Source organism: Pipistrellus kuhlii, unplaced genomic scaffold, assembly GCF_014108245.1.
Source record: "Pipistrellus kuhlii isolate mPipKuh1 unplaced genomic scaffold, mPipKuh1.p scaffold_m20_p_24, whole genome shotgun sequence".
Lineage (NCBI taxonomy): Eukaryota > Metazoa > Chordata > Mammalia > Chiroptera > Vespertilionidae > Pipistrellus > Pipistrellus kuhlii.
The window spans coordinates 5,152,394-5,174,983 of NW_023425523.1; the positions used below are offsets into that span (position 1 = coordinate 5,152,394).

Here is a 22,590-nt window from a genome sequence, read left to right on the forward strand (position 1 = left end):
TAGAGCCATGCACGTCTTGTCCAAGTCCATTAACATGGAAGGTCCAGACAGGCAAATCCACAGGGACACATGGTGAATTTGTGGGGCCAGGGACTTGGGGAGAGATTGCTGGTGGATTTGATGTCTCTTTGTGGGGTGATGATAGTTCTGAGATTAAATATTGGTGATTGTTATGCTACTCTGAATATTCTAAAAACTAAGTGAACCTTACACTTAGAGGTGAATTTTATGACATGAAAATTTATATATCAATAAAGTTGTAATTTAAAAAAGAGACTTGTGGCTGTGGAAGCTCTGCCTTGCTGAAGGATTTGGGCTAATCCCGGTCAATCTTGTTTCCTAAGGGCGTAGTCGTGGTCATGCCGATACCTCTCCAGGGAAGGGACACCATGGTCTCTCACACCAACCCCTCTGAAGGGCACCAGGTCTCCCAGCCTTGAATATCCCCTTGAGTCTCTGTCTCCTTTCCGGTTCCACTGACCATGCTGGTTGGGATTCTAGAACATGATCTTTAGCTCACCCTCTGCAGTGTCCTCCTAACTAGTGCCCTGCTTCTTGTTTCTGCTCATTCTGTGGTCGCCACTGTCATTCTAAAACATTGAGCTAATTAAAAAGTAATCAGGTGCTCCTCTTTGGTTACAGAATTGAGCTCTCAGCCAATCTTTCCAGCTCATCTCCCACTGCAGACCTTTCTCCAGCCCAGCCTCATTCTTGCCTTGCCTGTGTTGTCTTCATCCCAGATCACGTGTTCTTCTGCCTCCAAATTTTTGCTCAAGTGGTTCTGGTCCCTAATAAGTATCCATAGCTCCCATTCCTTCTTACCTCGTATTAACACATCATATGGATGGGAGCCTGCCACCAGCTCTGAGCTCCAGGGCCCATGGCTCAGTGACTGACACAGGAGCTCTCCATAAAGCTTTTGCTGACAAATGAATGGATACATAGGAGGAGCTGATAACGTTGGTCCGGTTAACAGAAGATGGCTCGTTTGTTTCCATTATTCACACTTCATTCTGATCGGGTCCTAGCAATATTCATTCACTAATTTAATAAGTATTTATTTGCCCACTTACTGAACCAGGCACTATATGCTAAGCTTAATTTAGAATTTAAATGCCCTCAATTTCCTTTCCGAATTTTTAAGTGTTCCTTGATTCTAGTCCCTGGTTTGTATTGTTACTCCCTTTGCACATCTCAGAAGAACAGTGCAGGGGAAGGAGCTGCCAACTGAAGCAAAGCTCTGACTAAGAGACACAGAGGTGGGAGGCAGGAGGTGCAGGCAAGCCATCGCCTGGCTGATTGCGCAGTCAGCTCCCGTCGGGAAGGTTCTTGTTTCCTGAAGTGATGCCCAGTGTGTTTTAAATTCATCTTCCCTGGCTTCCTTTTCAAGGACGAAAGCAAATTGCAGCCTTTCTAATGACCGATTGTGGCTGGTGAGTGTAGATTGGAGGCGTGCACAGGCAAAGAGGGAAATGTATGCACACTGAGAAAAGAATCTGCGTAGCACACAGCTGGAATTACTTAAACTTTATACCCTAATGGGATTTAAATTTTTTTAAAAAAAGCAAATTCAGATACCCAGTTTGCATCTGTGAGATAGTTTTAAAAGGGTTAAGGATGGGAACGAAGTGGGGAAAAGGTCTGATTCCTTAAGGCAGCTGCACTGTCAGGGAGGGCCTCACTTGTATGCTGAGTCTTAGGGCAGTGGCTAAAGCTGAGTGTCAGGAGGCCTGAAGCAGGATGGCTGCTTACAGCACTCGGTGCCCCTGACGGGGTCCGGGAGGCTGGTGCAGAGGCCCGGGGTGTGCGGCACAGCAACCCTCCACCTGGAACTCGTGCTGTCACATGCGGTGTACTCGTAGTGGTACTCAGACTGCAAGGGAGAGAACAGTGGGCAAAATGCGAGTTGGTATTGATCAAACCATCCCAGCTTCTCGCCCTCTTCTTCACCAGTACCAGGGCTATTGACCCTCATGGACACAATAACACCCTGAGACCCTGGTGGGGAGCAAGGCATCGCGGGAGCTATCATTCTTTAGACCACTGCTCTCCACCCAGTCCTGGTCTAGCCTTTAGAAATCCTTTCTTTTCTTTTGGGGGTGACTGTCTTTGCTGTTATGTATAAGTAATGTCCTGATAGTACTGAGCAGACTAGAAACAGGTGGAGTTTTTCTTATCCCAAACTGAAGAATTTATGAGCAAGGACTATCCATTAAAAATTTCCCAAGGATTGTAACAGAAGCTGTATTTCTCTTACTCTGTATTCCTCAGGCTCCCTTCTGCCCAGAAAGACGGTGCATGCCCACGTCCCATTTTAAAAACGTCATATTTAGCCCACGCAGGCGGTGTGCTCTCATCCTGTGGGTCTGCTCCTGCCTGATTTCTCCGTGCAGTGGGAAATGCACAGTTCAGTTGCTTTACTTGAACCAAGAATAAGCTAAATAACAGCAGCAAAACAGCCAAATCAACCACTGAGTAGGACAACAAAAACCATTTATTGGGAGAGAGAAGACAGAATGAATGTTTATTCCTTTAAGTCCTGTCATGAATAATAGAGCGCAGAATTCATTTGATTTTGGCTCTGACAAGTATTTTACAATCTGCACTAAAACTGTATTAAAACACAGAACTACTTTGTATTATTGGGTCCATAAGAAAAATAGATATAATGTCGCCTCTCAACCCTGATGAAAGCATGATTGCGTAACATGTGTGAATGCAAGGAGCTGAGCCTGCAAACAAGACAGCTAATCTCAGCATGCGTCAGGACCCCGAGGGGCAAGCTTTTCCTCTGGAAGAGGGGGCTGTCCTGCGTTTGCTCTATTCCAAGATGCCCTCTATTCCAAGATGTCGTGGCTTATAACTGACACAACAAGGAAGCATCGTGCCATGTTTTAATTCTTTGTGGTGCATAATAAATGGTGTGTCTGAGAAGCAGCGGCACCCAGACTTGTGGAAATAAGCGAAACGTGTTTCTGTCGTTTAAGACACTTAAGGTGATAAGAGAACAATTGTAGAGCTCCTCTCTGGTAAATATTTACCAAATATGTATTGTTCACCCACCAGTTGTAGGTACCAGATAGCATGCCCGGTGGGGATCAGAGCCGCCGCACACAAACCCAGCACTTACATCCTGAGGGAACAGATGCAGAAGACCAGGGGACAATGTGAGGACTGTGAGGCTAACTTTTGATGAGAATCTTCGGCTTTGCATTTAGATGTCGCTGTCAGCCTGGGAAGGAAGGACACCAGGATGGCAATTCTCTGCACCTTTGGCTAATATCTCTCGAGGTCTGTTTTTCCTCCTAATTCCAGTCTTTTCCTTATCTCAGAGGACTCTCAATAAATAGGGCAGGCAGTTCCACATGTATCAGTTCCAGGTCTAAAAATGATGTGTTCCAAAGGGTTTTGCTGCAAGAGTGAGGGGTAAAACCCACGGTATGTAAATGCAATGGGGAACTGAGCGGAGCAGGCAGAGAGGATTGAGCTTGTGAACATAATCATGCCGATCATTAGCATAGCGCTTTCACAGTTCCCTCAAACCCCTGCTCCTTTGCTCTTCGGTCTGCCTTCAACCAAACAAGCAGAGCAGGGTTGTTCCCTTCCTTGTACAGATGAGGAAACACTCCCAACGGGGTGAGAGGCCTTGTCCAAGGTCACACAGCTGGAAGGTCACAGAGCCAGAACCCAGGCCTTCCTACCAGGAATCCTCCACCCTCGAACCAAACACAGACTCACGCTGGGCCAAATTGAACAGCAAAATCTAAAAATTAAACAAGACAGTGTTGGCTGTCTGCCATCAGCCAGACTCTCTCTGAGGCCTGCACATTGGTGCTGAAGTACAAATCTGTGCGAGCAGGTATCTCAGCCCACTCTGATTGCATTTGGTCTTTTGGAGACACACAAATTTTTGTTTATTATGGTAAATTTCAAATATATATTTATTTTCCTCTCAAATATATATGTTTTAGTAAACAGAATATAATGCCCTCATGTACCTATCACCCAGCATCAGTGCTTACCAATTTCTGCCATTCTTGCTTATTCACCTCCACCCACGCCTCCCCAGTTGAAGTTATTTTTTATAGGTTGAAACCCACATATCTTAGCTGTACAAGATGGATTAATAGGACACTTGGGTAAAGGTCTGACAGGACTGAGAATCACTGTCCCCTGCCACCTCCACTGCCAGCAGAGTAGACAGTCAAGCAGGTGTCTCACGTCCTGAGGCTTAGAACCACAGAGCCACCGCCGTAGACAGTCACACACACCCCAGGAAGCAGGGGATTGGCACGACTTGGGTTTGTCTTGGCTGGGACAGGGCTGCTTCAAGAAACAGGTTCTTAAGTAAACCCAGATTCTGACTAGAGGCCTTGGGGTCTGGAGGAGGTTGTGTCCTGCTCCTCCCCCATCCCCCATCCCCCTCTTGCCACCTGCTGGCTAGTTCCCATCTCCTCACTGTCCCTGAAAATCAGATCCTTTGGGGAGAAGGTCAAGATGGGGCAGGGTAGGCAAGGCAAGCGCCCCAAGCTTGGAACAGTGGGGTCAGCAGGTGTTTGCTGACTCAGGTATAAACCCTCTGCCTGGAAAGCACCTGACCCAGACAAGAGCAGGTCCCATTCAACAGGCCTGTCTGTCAAGGAGAGGCTGGCCCTTTGCTGGGAGGGAAAAATGAGCTAGGTGACTTAACACAGAACATGGGAAACCACGAACAAGCCTCAGAATTTGAACGTTAGACTTTCTCTTAGGCCCAGCCCTAGCTGGATGGTTTCCTGGTCTCCTCTTTGTTGTTGTTGTCGTCGTTTTGCTTCTGGTGTGCATGGTGGGTGTTTGTTTTGGTTGAGGCTCAGGGCATCGTGGCCTTGCTTTGTCCCCTGTGAAGAGTAGGGTGGAAGGCACTGGACCTTTTCTATTGTTCTCCAGCAGGTTGGATGGGGGCGCACAGTAGGCCTTCTCCCTCTCTCCCACCTCCTTCCCACCCTCTTTAGGACTGCCTACTGAGCAGCAGGGTCTCCTGAGCCCCTCAGCCTAGCCATTGCAGCTCCAGAGCTCTAGTGCCTAAACCTGCATCTGTCAGATCATCACAACTGCCTGGAGAGCAGGTGAAAAACACATTCCCGGGCTCTGCCCCCAAGATTCTGCTTCTCCTCTAGATCTCTTTCTGTTTCCTCCTCCTTCAAAACTCTGTCTTCTGCCAAGACCAGTTTGGCTCAGTGGATAGAGTGTCGGCCTGCGGACTGGGGGGTTCCCGGGTTCGATTCCGGTCAAGGGCATGTGCCTTGGTTGCAGGTGCATCCCCGGGGGGGAGGGAGGGGGTGTAGAAGGTAGCTGATCGATGATTCTCTCTCATCAATGTTTCTAGTTCTCTAGCCCTCTCTCTTCCTCTCTGTGAAAAAATCAATAAAATATATATTTTTAAAAACAAAAAACAAAAAAACTCTCTTTTCTAAGCCTCAGGATTTCAGTATTTATCTCATAAACCAGTCTCTCACAAATCAGGGTTCCTAATCACAAATCAGGCCTTGGACCACTTCCTGCATATAACCCTGTGCAGAATTTAGGTCTGTGGGGGAAAAGAATTTTAGGTATGCGCATTTTTCTGGGCAAAGGGTCTCAAGTTTTCATCAGTGTCTCAGGAGTCTGTTACCCACCTTCCTTCAGAAAAACATTAAACTCTGTCATAAAGTAATTTAAAAATAGCTTACTGTTTTACCAGCCAAAGGCTCTTCACTTTTTAAAAATATATATATTTTATTGATTTTTTACAGAGAGGAAGGGAGAGGGATAGAGAGTTAGAGACATCGATGAGAGAGAAACATCCATCAGCTGTCTCCAGCACACCTCCCACTAGGGATGTGCCCTCAACCAAGGTACATGCCCTGGACTGGAACCAAACCTGGGACCCTTCAGTCCGCAGGCCGACACTCTATCCACTGAGCCAAACTGGTTAGGGTAAGGCTGTTCACTTTTTAACAGGGGGCTGGAATACTTTAATGCAAGGATTATCAAATTGTGCTCCTGAGGCCCGAAGTTTAGAAAGTTAATCCCTTCTATGGGGGGTGAGGAAGGTGAGGATTCCCCCCTCTTTTAATGGAGCCACATTGTTTTTTGTTTAAACCAAAAGTTTCACAGGCACAAAGTTGAACACCGCAGTCTTAAGAACAAATCGCTCTAAAGTGGCATTGTAGGCGCTGAGGCAGACTCAGGGTGAAGGATGCCTTTGGCTTTCACCTCACCAATCATTTGCTTTACCCACAAGCAACACTGCCTCTCCCCGGAGCAGACACCAGACCCAGCACAACCAAAGCAAACAGACCTCAGGCAGGCGGGCCTCTGCTGATGGTCCTCAGCCTGGGGGTTGCCTAGCAACACAGTGCCAGGAGCCCCAGGGCTCCTGGTCTGAAGGAGTGTGGGAGAGCCCGGCCTCACACCACCCTTTTTTCAACATTTGTTAGTCTACTCTGGGTTCCCAGCTCCCATTTTGATCAAAAACAGCAGGGACAGTGCTTGGTCAGGCCAACAAGGCCTGCCCCTCTGGTTTGGCCGTGGACCCGTAACACAAAGCAGAGTCTGGGTCTCAGCACCCAGTTGAGGCCATCCATGTCACCATGCTCTGGGCCAGCCTGTCCATAACTTGAGCTGCCTGTCCCTTTGGGGCGCAGCCTTGGCCTGGGGGCTCCTGGAAGACACTGACAGGCTAATGATCACAGCCATTTGTGAGCACATGTGACCATCTGTGCCCCCCCCCCCCCAGTTTTTCCCCTTCAACCCCCCACAACCCTTCCTGATAGGATCCCTACTGCACAACCTCCCAGTTTAAAACTGTAATCTGCTCCCCTCTGTCCCAGTGACCCCGACATCCTCAATGACTTTTTTCCGTAGCACTTACCACCTACGACACACGTTAGCACGCAGTTACTCATTACGTGTGTCACTGATTTCTGACCGGAGGTAAGCTCCGTGAGAACAGGGAGCTTTGTTTTCCTTCACTGCGGCAGCCCAAGAGCCCGCAGCACTGCCTGACACCTAGCAGATATCAGTAAGGAGTTGTGAGTGACTGCATGGCGGGTTACCAGTTTAGAGCAGCTCTGGAGCTATGCCAGGGGCTCTGGACTAGAGCAAAGATCTGGCCTCTCCTCTGTCCTGCCACCCCAAAACTGCACGATCATGGACCAGTTATTCAATCACCCCATGCTCGGTTCCCTCGCCCATAAAATGGGGATGCTAACACTCTGCTAAGAAGATTAGATAGATTACCCCAAAAAAACAATAACAACTGACTGATATCAACCTCTTGGGACAAGAGGAGATCATGTTCAGGAAAGCTTTGTAAACTGGTTTAAAAAAATAGCATCCAGCTACTGCTAGGACCCTGCCCTGGGACGGCTCACGGAGGGCGCCCAGGCCTTTTCTCCTCTCTCTGGCAACAGGGCTGGGATGAGGGAGCCTGGCGACTCTCTGGCCTAACAGCCATGGTGACAGCAGCAGCGAGACCCTCCCCAGTCCCCCTGTTGTTTACTGCCTGCCCTGACTCACCCTCCTCTCTGGTGCGTCTTCTCATGCATATGAAACAACATCTGTCCTTTTCCCTCTTCCTCTCCCCTAGCAACTCCCCCAGATCTAATCTCTCCGAAACAGGCTGGCCGCTGACATTGGTGACACCAGGAGCTGGCCAGTCCGTCAAGGGCAGAGGGCTTTTCAGTGTGGCTTGTAAATATCCTGAGGCTCGAAATGGCTTTGTCGCTAGGAAACAAAAGGTCCCTTTATAAATCCCAATGCCTTTCTGATAGGTGAGAGATGGCACACACAGCTGTCCACGAGGCAGAGCTTTATGATATTATATTTCAGAAATGTACTTCTCTTGTTTTGTTTTAATGAGATCAAAATGTTCCATTAAAGTTTTCCACCCCAGCTTTTTAATCATCCATGAAAGAAACAGATCAACTAGGTCCTGGCCTATGCAACACTCTCCAAGGACAGCTAGCGTTTTGATGTGCTAGCTGCTTGTGATGGAGACCGTGAACCTGGCGGACAGACTCCCTGCCTTTGCTACCTCCTCTCCTCCAAGCCTCTCTCCAGGCTGCAGCCAGAGTGACCCAGCTGAGCTGCAAGCAGAACGTACCACTGCCCCGCTAGTGCCCTCAGAGCCAGCACCGGCCTCCCTGCAAAGTTTACAAGGAAGGCCCTTCGCCCCCTGACCCCTGCTTATTTCTCCATGTGGGTCTCTCTCTATTCCGACTCTATGCCCACCCCACCCCCACAATAACACTTTGAGATGTTGCCCACTTTACATCAAAGTAATTCAGCTAAAAGCATCGCCTGGGTAAATGGTGAGGGGATACAAATCTGATCAAGGCAGCCCTAGCATACACAGGGACCGCTCGCTGTAAGCTGTAGAGGTTGCACACTGCCAGTTCCCGGGCATGCTAGTCACCTGTGGTACGCAAGGTACTACCCTGAGAGAGACACGCCATAGAAGGAGAATGCTGCAGATGTATGCATGAACACGGCACCCGGTAGAAAGCGACAGTGAGAAATAACATGCTTTAAGAAGTTTTAAAAAGAAGCTACTTAATGCCTCCTAGTTTTTTGTTTTGTTTTTCTTTTGCCTCTAGTTCATATTTATAATCTGGCTTAAAATTCAACTCCTCTAATCCCGATCTGAATAATTAAAATTAATTTAAAGGAACTCCTCATAACTTGTCTGCTATACTTTGATTTTGTGGGCATAGCATGGGTGAAGAGTGGAGAGTTTTCATCCTGACTAGGAGGAAGGGAAGCAGCTGATAAGGATTTAGAACAAGAATGGTGGATAGGACCCAGCTGGTGTGGCTCAGTTATTGAGCATCAAACTCTGGGCCAGGAGGTCATGGTTCAATTCCTGGTCGGGGCACATACTCGGGTTGCAGGCTCAATCCCATTGTGGAGCGTGTGGTCCTCTCTCATCATTGATGTTTCTCTCTCTCCCTCTCCCTTAGCCTCTGAAATCAATAAAAATACAGATTAAAAAAAGAGTAATGTATAAGGATTATTTAATGTTGTTTACTGTAGAAATAGCTTCCAGAAATGCTCTGAGGTCTCTTGGGAGCTTTAGTTGGGGTCCTTCTTGAAATAGGTGGAGTTCTTCAGCTATGGACCAAGCAAGAATTGTGTGTGTGTGTGTGTGTGTGTGTGCGTGTGTGTATGTACACGCACGCGTGAGCATTACTTACTGACTTAAGGTTTGAAAGGACTGATAGCATAAGAAAAGGTGAAAGCATAAGCATAAGGGCAGAGGGGTGGGGGGAGAGAACCAAAGTTAAGGGGAAGTAAAATTGGTGCAATTGGTGCAAAGAAGAAATTGGATAATATGGATAATATACTTTATATTTGATCAAGAAATCGCCCTTTCTAGGAACATAACTTAAGGAGTTAACAGAATGACAATTGAGCAGGTGTTTATAAGTATATGTGCAAAGGCATTCAGTTCAGTATGTGTCTACTAATGAAACTTAGAAGCTATCTGAATTGGTTGGTTAAATAATTTACATACATGCTACAAAACTCTGTGCAGCCTTGAAAATGATGGAGGAGACCTGTATTTATTAAAAGGTAGAGGTGTCCTCTGCATGTTACAGAATGAAAAAAATATGAAACACATGTAATATGATCCCATTATGGAAAATTATGTGGTTGTATCTATACATATATATATATATATATATATATATATATATATATATATATATATAATAACAGAAAATCTGTAAGTATAGGAAGATGTAGCAAAATATTTATAGTGATTTTAACCAGTTATGAAATTTTAGTAAGTTTTGTTGGGTATTTTTTTTTTCATATATATTTCTTGTTTTTAAAATGAGAATCTATCGTTGTTATAAAAACAAAAACAAAAAACCTATTTAAAAATAGTATTCAATAGGTCAAAATGTGGCAATCTGTAGGTCAGTCCCATTCCAAAATCAATACTTTGTATGCTTTGCCTTGAGCATGATATTTCTATACTGGGCTCCATTTTCTTGCTGTATTCCTGAAGCAGTGATCTATACCAGCAGATAGTGATGCAAAATTCCCAGCTGTTTTCTTTCCAGCAATATGCTGAAACTATTGTAGTATTGTGATACACTGTAAATTAGTTCTCATTATAATCATCTCTCATCAGATCTTTTACTTTTTCTGTCACAGCAATTAGCCAAGTTTATAACTGTAAGTCCGTTGGAGTGGTTATTTGTATCAACTCTGCTTTTCACAGGGGTGTACTGTAAAAATGGCAACAAAGTCTTCCCATCCCTATCTGTATGCCCCTTTGAATGTGACTGCAGGCCCTTCCATCAAGAAATGGAGTCTATTTCATGGCATGACCATGTGACTTACTTTGACCAATAGGACATTAGCAAACATGACAGAAGCAGAGTATTGAAAAGAGCTTTCCCATTGGGGCTAAATGAGTCTAAGCTGCTGGAGAATGAGGAGCCACCTGGAAGAGAACCCAGGGACCCCAGCCAGCTATCACACATGTGAGCAAGGCCATGCTGGATTACCTCATTTGTAGTCGGCCCACTAGCTGATCACAGTCACATAAGGCGGCCCAGCAAAGATCAGCCAAGCTGCCCCAGACCCGAAGAACCACCCCTTTGACCTACAGAATTGTGGGCTAAAAATAGTTGTTTTGAGCCACCAAGTCTTGTGGTGGTTTGTTACTCAGCAAATGCTAGCTGATGCAGATTACCTTTTTTTATTGAAAGGTTATTTTGGGGCAGAGAAGCCACATCTACTTAATTAAGAATGTAAGATTTTGTAGCTAACAATCTTCTTTAAAGTAAGGAGTACACAGGCAAGGAAGACCTCTGCTATTGGACAATCAGAGTAGGAACAAGCTCTATATTGGCAGAAATTATCTAAATTCCGTAGGGTTAGACAGTGTGGTAATGTCCCTTTCTCAGAAGTTAGTTCCTCCAGTGTCTAGGCAGCATAAAGTCCCTCATTTTAGGATCCATCCTGACTGTAAATGGAAACTCTAAAAGGTAACTGAAGCCCAGCCAGTGTGGCTCAGTGGTTGAGCAACTCATGAACCAGGTCATGTTTCAATTCCAAGTCAGGCCTCATACCTGGGTTGCAGGGTCGATCCCCAATGTGGGGCATATAGGAGGCAGCTGATCAATTATTCTCTCTCATCATTGATGTTTCTGTCTCTCTCTCCATTGCCCTTCCTCTCTGACATCAATAAAAACATTAAAAAATAAATAAATGAAAGGTAACTGAATCCACCAAGTCTGGATATGGGGTTAGATGGCCCAGAGGGCATTTCCCTGAGAGCCCTTACCATGTCCTCAGCTGCACTAGCCACGTTTCAAGTGCTAGCAGCCACAGGTGGCTGGGGGCAACCACACCCGAACAGCACAATTCAGGACTCTTGTGCTATGTCTATGTCTCCTTCATCTCCTTCATCTCTTTAGCAAATTCCATCAACCTTTTCCTCCAAATATCTTTCACCATCTACTCTTTGTTCCTTTCCAATTCAACCAACTTTTTACCACCATTAAATTTTTAATTTTTTACCACTGTAAGATCATGTAAATTATACTCCCACTAAAAATTGAATTCTAACAGCCAACATTTACTGAGTATTTACCATGCACCAGGAACTATTCTAAGCAATATACATGTGTTAATTCATTTAATGGTTATAGTAAAATCATAAGTGGACTCTATTAATATACCCATTTTAATAATGAAGATACTGTGGCAGGAGGAGATTAAATAAATTTCCCAAGGTCATAGTAACCGAGTGGAAGAGCTAGAAATTGAACTGAACTAGTTTTATCCAGATCCCACACTGTACCACTATTCTGTTTCTCTCTCACAAATATAACCATAAAAATGATAGAGTGAAAAAAATAATAATTAAAAAAAAATGATAGAGTGGCCCTGTCCAGGTGGCTCAGTTAGTTGGAGCATTGTCCCATGCACCAAAAGGTTGTGGGTTTGATTCCCAGTCAGGGTACAAACCTAGGTTTTAGGTTCCATCCCCAATGAGGGTACATATAGGAGGCAACCAGTCAATGTTTCTCTCTCTCCCCATCTCTCTCTCTTAAAAAAAAAAAATAGTCTACGATAATTCATTTTTTTAAAAAAAATTCTAGATAAGATTATAGGTGATTTTTACTATCTTCTTTTTATTTACCTATATTTTCCAATTTTTCTGCAAATGAAAGCTGTCACTTTTGTTATTTAAAAAAATTTTTTTTACGTAAAGTCAGATAATTATCAGAGTTTTAGTATACTCTTACATTGAGCCAAGAGAATAGACAAAATGCCTCCTTAAATGCCTTCAGAACTCAAGAAGCTGTTCTTTAACCCTGTTAGTAGTAAACAAAAACATTCCATCTTGCCAATTGGAGTAAGTTCTTCATGACAATTGGAGATTTTTAATTTTCTCGCTTCACCAAATATGGCAAGATGTCTTAAACATCCAACCTTGATGGTTCCAGAGGAGTCTGCTCTCAGTTTCCGGCCTGCCTCAGCCGTGTTTACTTCGTGCTCATGCTAACCCACTCTCAGCAGGACTCTCCACTTCGTTCTGACCCTCCAACCTTGATTTCTGGTGGACCCCACACCCACTCCACATTCCAGCCACCGGTCTTCTTGCAGTTCTCAGGCTCTTGTATACACCGAGTGGCCAGATTATTATGATCTCTGAACGCATAATAATCTGGCCCAATGCATTAATTCATGCATGGGTGGAGTCCAGCCAGCCTGGCCAGGGGGAGGGGACATGGGTGGTTGGCCGGCCTGCCTGTTGGTCGAACTCCTGGTTAAGGGGACAATTTGCATATTAGCCTTTTATTATATAGGATATACACTGAGTGGTCATATTATTATGTGTTCAGAGATCACAATAATCTGGCCACTCAGTGTATTTCCTACCTGTGGACCTTTCCTCAGGCTCCTCCTTCTGTCTAGAAAGCACCTTTCCTCCATCTCTACCCTTTGAAATTCCAGATTATTCCAGGTCAAGTACCAGCTGCTTAAATAAGTCTTCTTTTCCTAGCAACCTCTATCGTGCCACTCCTGCATTGTTTGCCATCAGTTAACCTTATCTCGTCACTTGTATGTCATTATTTGCTTATTTATCTTTTCTTCCTACCATTATTTCTTATGCACCTATGGCATGTCAAGACTATGTGCTAGGCACTTAACATGTGTTATCTAATTTAATCCTCACAACAGCCTCTGAGATGGGTATTACCATCCCCATTTTACAGATTGGTAATCTGAGGCTGTCAGAAATTGATTTACTTGCTCATCTAGCATCCTTACGAAGTGGGATCACTCAACTAATTTTATTCCAATCTACGTCTGCCGGATTCCTCAGCTCTCCGGGCTTTTCCATGTAGACTGGGAAGGCCATTTGGAGACAGTTAGCACTGGAGCCTCAGGACCAGGCAGATCTGTTAAAAGCCATGTTCTGCTTCTGGCATTTGATTTGGGTTCATCGCGCTATAGGAAATGGTCGGCCCTTGAGCTCTCAATCAGCACTTAGCCTGGGCAACACAGGACTAAAGAAATGACTCATGAAGACAAACTCCATTCAGGATGTTTAGCTCCACTGGTGGCCCTGATGATTGGAAAACTGTGGAAGGTATGCCAAGCCCCAGCTCAGGGTTAGAAATCTAGAACTTCCCTGTTGAAGGTATTATAAGAAAAGCATGTGGGTTGCCAGCCAAACCTCTCTGTTCCCTGACAAGATCCAGAGCGATACCTCAGGTTTCAGAAACAAGGCTGGAGCAGCACTGTTATCATTAGGGCCAGCCTTGGCCTGAGAAGAGTCCCAACACAGTCTCACAAAATTCATATGCAGATTCAGCACAGAGAAGGACTAGTCTACCCTGCACTGGTTTTTCACCATTCTGGGTTGGAAGCCCCGAAACTAGTTGGGTCAGTTAGTATTGCCAAACGAGGACTGTTAGGCTAATAAGTTTATCCGCTTCCTTATTTTGGAGTTGAAGGTGTTCTGCCGCCACTGTTTGCTCAGGGAGTGCAAACAGGACCTGCCGACTCCCGTGACTAATGAGCCTGAGCCCTGAGCCACTTCCACTCCGGCCTGGGTGGGGATTGAACTGTAAAGCAGCTGACTGGGAAAGGGGGTTCGGTAACTCCAATGTGTGCTTTATGTACGTTTTCCTTTCAACCCTCAAAGAATCCTTTCTGAGGTGGGTGTTACTGAAACACCCATTCTGCAGATCCAAAACCTGGGTGGGAAGTCACGGGCAGGGGCTGGAGCACTGAAATATTGAGTCCCACAACTTTGCCCTAAGCTCACTCTCTGTGGCAAGATCTTTCGCTTAGACAAATGTCAATCATTCAAAAGGACTAAAGGCCAAATGTGTAACCGCAGTTAGAGTTCTCAAGCATCAGTATTCGTCCCTGCCTCCAAACCAGAATGATACAAAATGTTAAACCTCTTAAATGTCTGCAATTTGCACAGTTGGCAAGGATCTCAACAAGCAGTGGCAGTTGAACTGTAAGATTCTTACCTTCCACTCAGGAGACTCCCATGTTGGATTCTTAGGCAAGTGGGCTTGTTGGATCTGTTTAACTTAGCTGGTTCAAGACCATAAGCCACCACGGCCAGTAAGCCACAGTCACGGACAAAATCATCCCACTGTATCTTAAACAGGAGAGAAAGTGGCTGGGTGGACATGGGATGGCCCAGGGCTGGAAGTCCTTGGGATTGATAAACATTTTCAAAAATCCCACTCACTTGTGTCGTATTCATCTGTACTCATACAGAAATGCTCTCCTCTCTCCCTCCTTACTTTTTCACGATCTGTTATGTTGTAGACTGTCTATAGTTAGAACATCATAAATACTATATTTCCATAGGTGGTGGGGTTGTGGTTGCTAACCAATTCATACTGATAACTTTTTAAAAAAATGTTTCAACTTCTCTTCCTGATACGCCAAGGTAGCAGGTTTGATCCCCGCTCAGAGCATATACAAGACGCAACCAATAAATGCATAAATAAGTGGAACAGCAACAACAACATTTCAACTTCTCAGAACCTTAGCCACGGGTGACATCTTGGATTATTTTTGCATAGATATATTATGAAGTCTTTCACATTTCTCAGAAATTAAGGGACGACGTTTGTTTTGCCTTCCCCAATGCAGTTCTTATAAATATTTGTTGCTGCCTCTGCCATATGGTTAAAAAAAAAAAAAGTTACTCAGAGCACAACCAAATATTGTTTCAATATTATAGAAATGACTGGGTTTGATTACTCCTTAACATCTTTTTGCACCTATCCAAACAAATATTCAAAAGGCACCTTTGGCAGAAAGGCATTCACTACCTATTGTCTGAAATAGGTTGACAACATTTTGGAAGCACCTTGGCGTATGACCTGTCAGGCAAGTCGGAGAAGGACAGTGGAGATTAGCGGAAAGTGAGATGTCACAGAACTCAGTCTGGCCACAGGCGGGCCATGTGCGGCCAGGTACACTAAGCCATGTGCAGGGGGAAGCAAAGCTACAAAGAGGCTCTACCTCCAGCAGCCAGCAAGGTGACTGGGTTCCGGATAGGAGCGGGGAGAGGGGACGAGACCTGTGAGTGCCGCTCGCATGTCTCCGCTTTCCACACACCCTCTGAGGCCACGGTAGAAGCCCAAGGACTCCCATCCGCTCCTTACCTGCGGCCTTCCTAACTTCCTCCCCACCCCACTTCTCCCCTTGCCCACTTTCTATGTCACCACTCAGTACATACATCATCTTTTATTCTCAATCACTTCTAAGGTCATTTCATCCCAGAAGAAAACAGCTCAGGTCCTCTCCCTGTAATCCAGAGTCCGGAGCCCAGGAGCCCAGGTCCCAGATGGTGGACCTTTCTCCCCAGCTCCCTGCCCAGACTGTGAGCCCTCCAGTGGGCTGGCCTCTCCATCAGCCGGTCTGCTCCTCTTCCTTCCTCCCCCATCTTCACCCAAAAAAACTAAACTCCGTGGCCTCTGAAACTGTGCCTAGGTCCCCAAGGTCTCCACCAGGGTCCAAGCTGTTTCTGACCAAAGTGGGGTCGGGTCCGGGAGGACAGTACCTCTTTGCAGGCGTGGAGCTCCGGTTCGCCTCCCTGGGTCACCTGGAAGGCGGTCCCGACCCAGAGCAGCAGCCGCAGGAGCCGGAGCGTGCGCCGCCCCGCTCTTCCCCTGCCCCCGGCAGAGGGATGGAGGCTGCGCCCCGCATCGGCCATAGCGTCGTCCTGAGCTGGCGGCGGCCGCGACTCAGGTGCTGCGGCTACGGCTCCCGCTGGCAGAAGGCGGAATAAAAGGGGAGGGAGGATCCTAGGGGGAGGATGCGAGGGGCTGGGCTCACTCCAGTCACCTCCGGGCCGCCACGCCAAAGCTGCCCATCCTTCCTCCTCCCTCCTTCCTCGTCTCCTCCTACCCACGTCGCCTTGTCAACCGCCTTCTCTTTCCCCCGCGCGTGTCGGGTAGGGACCGCGCGATGCGCCGCCGCTCACCTGCCGGTCGCCATGGCAGCCGTCGCTGCCGGCGCGCGCCGCGTGGAAGTGCGCGCGCGCCGGGGACCAGGGGCGAGTAAAGAACGCGGCGGAAGCATCTCCCAGCCGTCGCCACCGAGTTCAGGTTTCCCTCTGCCCTTCCGTGCACTGTGAGCACCTCTGATTCTGCAGACGTGGCTGAGGACAAATACTGAGCCCTTCCCGAGTGTAAAAAGCGCTAGGAAGAAGATGGAGACGTCGTCCCTCTTCTAGAAGTGACAGAAGGTGTCACCTACTGCAAAGGCAGCCAGCCGCTCCGCATCCATCCCTCCACATCCGTCTGGGCCTTCACGACCGGCTTGATGCGAAGCCTTGAGACTCATATAGTTAAACCGGGTTGAAGCAAGGAGTGTTTGCTTAAGGCGGCAGTTTTCCAAGCGCGACACGTGTGCTCTTCCGTCTCTGGGACATCCCCGTTCTCTTGCTGCTTTGAAAAATCCTTTTGTTAGATGCGGGGGAGAAGAGAATCTCTGGGTCGTCTTTCAGGATTCTGTTTGCCAGCTGAGGTCTTTTTGCATTCATCCTGCGTGCCAGGAGGCCTCTTTTCTCCACCTGAGGTTCAGGAGGGCAAATCCAGGGCTCCTGGGGGTAGGGTCAGCGGCTCTTTGCCTCTGTGTTCCCAGTAGCTCCCTCCTATGGGCCCTCCCACGTTGGACCTCCAGGTGGCGCCTTTCTTGATAGGCATTCACCTGTCATAGATGGTGGGGCAGTTGCCTGGCAACCGAAGGTGGGCCTTCCAAACAATTGGGACCCCGAGCCTCTGCGTACAGGGTTGTGTGCGACTGCGCCGGCCACCCGTTCCTCCCAGGAGCTTCTCATTTTACCATGCCTCCCACCCGAGACCCTTTCCAGCAGCCTATGCTGAACAACGATGATTCCCTCCCGGGGAAAGCCGGGGCTCCTAAGGTACTGGGGCTTCTTGTGCAGGCCTCGTGGGGCCGCTGGCACTCTTTCTGTCATGAGGGGGGACTTGAAGGGCCCTGCTGAGGACCGGAGGTCCTGGATAAGTTGGTTTCCTGCCTGCGTCCATGCCCCCATGTTCGGGTCGGCTAACGTTTCAGGGGTGCTTTTGAGCAAAGAGAGGAGAGCTCTAGACCAGAGAAACCAGGGGCTCTCCCCGAAGCACACTGGTGTAATGGGGCTGAAGCGGGCCCAGGGGTCGCCCACCCTTTGCATCTGTGGGAAGACGGTCCTCTAAGAGGCTGTGCAATACGGAGGGGGAGGAAGCCCTCTGAAAGCCACCGGGTCATGTGTTTTCACACCGTCTCTGTTCCCTGGTTGATACTGGAATGTGTGTATGATCCTCTTTCTAATAGAAGTGGCCGCAATGTCTGAAGTGGCGCAAACTAAGGAGAATTCAATAGCCATTGTGGCTTAATAATACAATCAGAGAGCTTCTTTGGGTTTAATTTATCATTTATTATTTACTCTATGCCAGGTACCACTAAACACTGAGGAGCTATAGATTAGCAGCTGTAGATATAGACGTATTACGAATAGCACCTGCTCTAAAGAAACTATGCTGCACAGTAGCGTGTGTGTTGTGAGTTATACGGAGTGTGTCAGGAGCACTGGGAGCTAAAAAGGAAGCGGGGGAGTTTTGACATCAAAATATGAGTGAGCTGGGCCAGGGGAGGGAGGAGGTGAAATGTGAGTTGGGAAGAAAGAAACAGGAGCCAGACATTGGTCACCAGCAAGACAAAGGAAGCATGAGGTGCTCATACCCCTGAAAAGGGGAGAAAGTGTGACCTGTTTGGGGCCAAGGAGGTGGAGGAGCGGAGAGAGCAGAAGCTGGAGAGGGATCTCCCGGGGCTGGGTGTGCTGTGTACACCATGCCCCTGAGCTAGGATTCCATCCTGGAGGTTCTGGGAATCACCTCAGGGTTGTAAGCACTAGAGCGACACAGCGGATGGTGTTTCAGAAAGCACGGGCGGCAGTGGATTGGACAGGGTGGGAGTGAGACAGGAGGGATCAGCTAGGAGGTGGGAGTCTCCAGAGGCAGCAACCTCCAGGAGGAAGAATAATGGGCCTAAGGCAGTGATGCAGGGGGTGGCAATAAGGTGCAGATAAGAGGGATGCAGAGGGCAGGACTGATGGGACTCTGTGGCTGACTGGATATGAGCCTGAGAGAGCGGATGAGTCTGTGGTGACTCCTGGGTTCCTGAGGGCTTAATGGGTACCATTTACTGAATGAGGCATCCAGGGTTAGCTGGGTTGGGGAGAGAGATTCCGATCAATCATGTAGACGTCGCTTTTGTGGTGCCTGTGGGACATGTAAGTGTGGTTGAGAGTCCTGAGTTGAAGATGTACATCTGGAAACCACAATGCCCATCTGGTGGCTGGAGCCACGGGGAGGAATGAGCTCATCCAGCAAATGTGAGAGTAAGGGGAGCAGAAACGAAACGCCCTGGGAATGCCACACAGAGCTGAGAAGCAACAGTTCAAGACAGGAGGAGATTCGGAGAAGCCGGACCCACAGAGGGTTGAGAGAACGTTTCAGAGTGTCAGCATCATGGTGCCAGAAAACTGCAGAGGTCAGATAAGATCAGGTCTGGAAAGGATCTACTCCACCTAGCCTCAAAAACCATTGATCACCAGCAAGAGTGGTTTCAGGGGGTGCTTGAGGCAGAGGCCAGGCTGAAAAGGGGATGGGGAGGGGGAGAAGGAAGAAGTAAAGATAGTAAATGTGACTCTTTTTTTTTAAATATATTTTATTGATTTTGTACAGAGAGGAAGGGAGAGAGATAGAGAGTTAGAAACATTGATGAGAGAGAGAGTCATCGATCAGCTGCCTCTTGCACACCCCCTACTGGGGATATGCCCGCAACCAAGGTACATGCCCTTGACCGGAATCGAACCCGGGACCCTTCAGTCCCCAAGCCGACGCTCTATCCATTGAGCCAAACCGGTCTCGGCTAAATGTGACTCTTGAAGAGTCTGGCTCGGTAGACTCTTTCTGTCAATTCTAAGATTGAAGACTTAGGAGGATCAAAAGCCCGGGGCGTGTTGCCCGATATTGCTCCTCTCTTGACTGATGTTGCTTTGAGATTCAATTAAAATAGGATGAAGGGGTGAATGTCACTGAAGCTACCATAGCAGCAAGGACCTGTATCCAGGTAACCAGTTCCTTGGGCGGTTTTCCTTTTGCAGATCCTGACGCATAAGAACCCAGCTCACCTTGATCAGCAGCGGGGACCCTGGAATCGGCTCAACTCAGTTCCCACCATCACCTCCATTAGGCGGAATACTTTTTTTTTTGACTCTGAGGTACCTGCTATTGAAATACTATTTCTCTACGTCCAATTAGAACTCATCAGTATCCTCTTTGAAAGGAAGTCCGTTCCTGACTTCTTTAGTATCTTTCCTTTGTCCTCAATCCAAGTTCCTACCAAATTGAAAACTAAATTCCAATTTACCTGGGCTCTGGGAAGTCAGAGGCCTGCGTTCTGCTCTAGTCAGTTATCTGAAGCAAGTCATTTTCACCCCGGACTTCTCACTCTTCCGATTAAAACAAAGATTGAATATAACCATGAACAAAGTTAAGGCTTGGTGAGCCCAAATTGGGGACAGTATAGTGATTTCCATATTTACAAGGGGAGCTCACTACTCCTTGAGAGACAATTCCTTATTGACAAGAGTCACCATGTACAAGTTGGTGTAAGGAATTGGTGGCTCCAGGCCCAAAAGGGATTCACTCTGCGTATGGGGAAGAGTAGAGCCCAACAGAACTTGACTAGAGGAAGGCGGGAAAGGGAGTAGAGGTGGTGCATTAACCCTGGGGGGCTTAACTTCCTCTGTAGGTTATCCCGAAGGATAATCTGGATTTCCGCTTAGCTGCCTTGTACAACCACCACACGGGGGCGTTCAAGAACATAAACGAGGCCCTGATCCACAGGGAGACCTCTAAGGACATCCACCGGTAAGTGGTGGAGGCAGGGCCTCCCCATCCCAAGGGTAATGCCATCCATTAAGTAAGGTAAAGGCCACGTGGGAAATAACTGCCAACAGGTACTTACCTTTTTCTATCTTGTTTCACCTAGCATAATGTCCTCCAGATCCATCCATCCATGCAGTCCAAAAAAATACAAACTTTTCTTCCTTTTTATGGCCGGGAAGTATTCTATTTTGTGAATGTACCGTAGCTGTTTTATGCATTTATCTTCTGATGGACACGGGCTGCTTCCAAATCTTGGCTATTGTAAATAATGCTGCGGTGAAGATAGGGGAGCATTCTTTTGAATTAGTGTTTTGGGTTTCTTCAGACAAATTCCCAGAAGTGGAATTGCCGGGTGGTAAGACAGTTCTCTTTTAACTTTTTGAGGTAACTCTCATACCGCTTTCCACAGTGGCTATATCAGCCTACATTCCTACCAACAGTGAACAAGGGTTCCTTCCCTTTTCTCCACATCCTCACCAACACTTGTTTGTTTGCTTTTTCTGTATTTTTATTATCTGAAATGAACAGAGAACTTCCTGTTTTTATCTGTATAAACTAGGGGTGTCGAACTCAATCAGAGAAGGGGCCAAAATCTAAAATCCAGCCTAAATCGCGGGCCGAATGGTTTACTGAACAGTCATAAACTGTCATTGTGATGGAAACGCAGCGGAGTGCAGTGATGACAGCGTGGTGCGGGCCACATTGCAAGGCCTGGCAGGACGGATTTGGCCCGCGGGCCTTGTGTTTGACACATGTGGTATAAACCATCAAAATCTTCGGTTCATTCCAGAGTGTAAAAAGGGCCTTGGGCTGTTTTATTTTGGAGGCTGAATGTAATTCTTTCCCTCCGCACCTTTCTCCTGCTGGGCTTCATTCTCCCCGTTCTTCCCCACACCCATCCTCTAGGATCATCAAAATCCAACCCCCTGGAGAACACTTACCCCCTGCCCCGCCACCGCCCATCACTTCCCGAGCTGACATCAGACAGTGGATCAGCCCTAAGCGGGAGTCCATCTACAGCATCCAGGGCTCCATAGGTAAGTGACAGTACAAGTTCTAAATGGACCAGGACTCAGGGATGGAGGTGATGGGCTAGGAGGGACTGGGGGGGTGGGGGGCGGTGGGCCTGAGGGTCTGGTAACAGCAGTGATTAAGTTGTCACATATCAGACACATCAGGGGACATGCGTGCTGACTATGGAATGAATTCCATTTTTCCGAGCCTCTAACTCAGCCTTGGGTCTAGTGCACAAATTTCCAGCAGAAACCTGGGTGTGGAAGACCTATAGCTACCTCCTGTCTGTGTTCTATATGCCAGTTCCCCGGCTGTCATAGAGCCTTCTCTAGCCCCCGTAAGTGGATGGGTGGCTACAGGTTCCCAGTGAAATTCACAGCCGGCTCCCTTTTCTCCAGTGTCCCCTCACTCTGCAGCCACCAACGGAGGCTACTCCCGCAAGACGGACGGTGGCTTCTTCTCCACCTGATGCTGACAGGCCCCCGGATTGATTAATCGATGGGACAGCCTGCTGCCCACCTCCATTAAAAACATTTGTGCACGGTGAAGCCTGAAGTGTCTGTTACCCATAGAGTTGCCGCTAGACTACTTTTTTTTTATATATATATATTTTATTGGTATTTTACAGAGAGGAAGAGAGAGGGATAGAGAGTTAGAAACATCGACGAGAGAGAATCATCGATCAGCTGCCTCCTGCACACCCCCTACTGGCGTTGCCACTGCAACCAAGGTACATGCCCTTGATCGGAATCAAACCTGGGACCTTTCAGTCCGCAGACCGATGCTCTATCCAGAGCCAAACCGGTTTTGGCTATACCATCTTCTTGTTGGGAGTCAGTTCCCTTGCCTGTGTATGTGTGTGCTGATATCTACCCCTAATCCTTATAAACATTGGTTCAAAAAAAATCTGGTGCTTGAGCCCTAACCAGGGTGGCTCAGTGGATAGAACATCAGCTGGGGACTCACGGGTCTCAGGTTTGATTCTGGTCAAGGGCATATGCCTGGGTTGCAGGCTCAGTCCAACATGCAGGAGGCAACCAATCAATGATTCCCTCTCATCATTGCTGTTTTTTTCTCTCTCTCCCCCTCC

The 22,590-nt window shown here is 47.4% G+C and overlaps 2 protein-coding genes across 8 annotated transcripts in view; one reads left to right on the forward strand and one right to left on the reverse strand.

Moving 5' to 3' along the window:
- ELAPOR1 (endosome-lysosome associated apoptosis and autophagy regulator 1) overlaps nt 1-16,337 on the reverse strand; it is a 37,913-nt gene extending 21,576 nt beyond the window's left edge. For 4 of the 7 annotated variants that reach the window (XM_036452594.2, XM_036452595.2, XM_036452596.2 and 1 more), the window contains exons 1-2: nt 16,088-16,331; nt 1,753-1,873 (exon numbers count right to left, since the gene is read on the reverse strand). In XM_036452594.2, coding sequence (XP_036308487.1) covers nt 1,753-1,873; nt 16,088-16,240 — 274 coding nt within the window. In that variant the 5' untranslated portion in view covers nt 16,241-16,331. Of the gene's footprint in view, nt 1-1,752; nt 1,874-16,087 lie in introns of all 7 variants that reach the window. The other 3 variants (XM_045586933.1, XM_045586935.1, XM_036452599.2) reach the window with 3 other exon arrangements.
- A 776-nt stretch (nt 16,338-17,113) lies between these two features.
- CFAP276 (cilia and flagella associated protein 276) lies at nt 17,114-22,048 on the forward strand. Its single transcript, XM_045586936.1, has 5 exons — nt 17,114-17,455; nt 19,700-19,816; nt 20,350-20,468; nt 21,393-21,523; nt 21,899-22,048. Exons 1-5 carry the CDS (start codon nt 17,375-17,377, stop codon nt 21,967-21,969), a joined length of 519 nt encoding a protein of 172 aa, XP_045442892.1. The 5' UTR covers nt 17,114-17,374; the 3' UTR covers nt 21,970-22,048.
- The last annotated feature ends 542 nt before the right edge of the window (nt 22,049-22,590 follow it).

Coding starts and splice junctions, on each gene's coding strand:
- CFAP276 (XM_045586936.1), top strand. CDS start 17,375: ATGCCTCCCACCCGAGACCCTTTCCAGCAGCCTATGCTGAACAACGAT. Junction 20,469..21,392: donor ACCTCTAAGGACATCCACCG/GTAAGTGGTGGA, acceptor CCCATCCTCTAG/GATCATCAAAATCCAACCCC. Junction 21,524..21,898: donor CAGCATCCAGGGCTCCATAG/GTAAGTGACAGT, acceptor CCTTTTCTCCAG/TGTCCCCTCACTCTGCAGCC.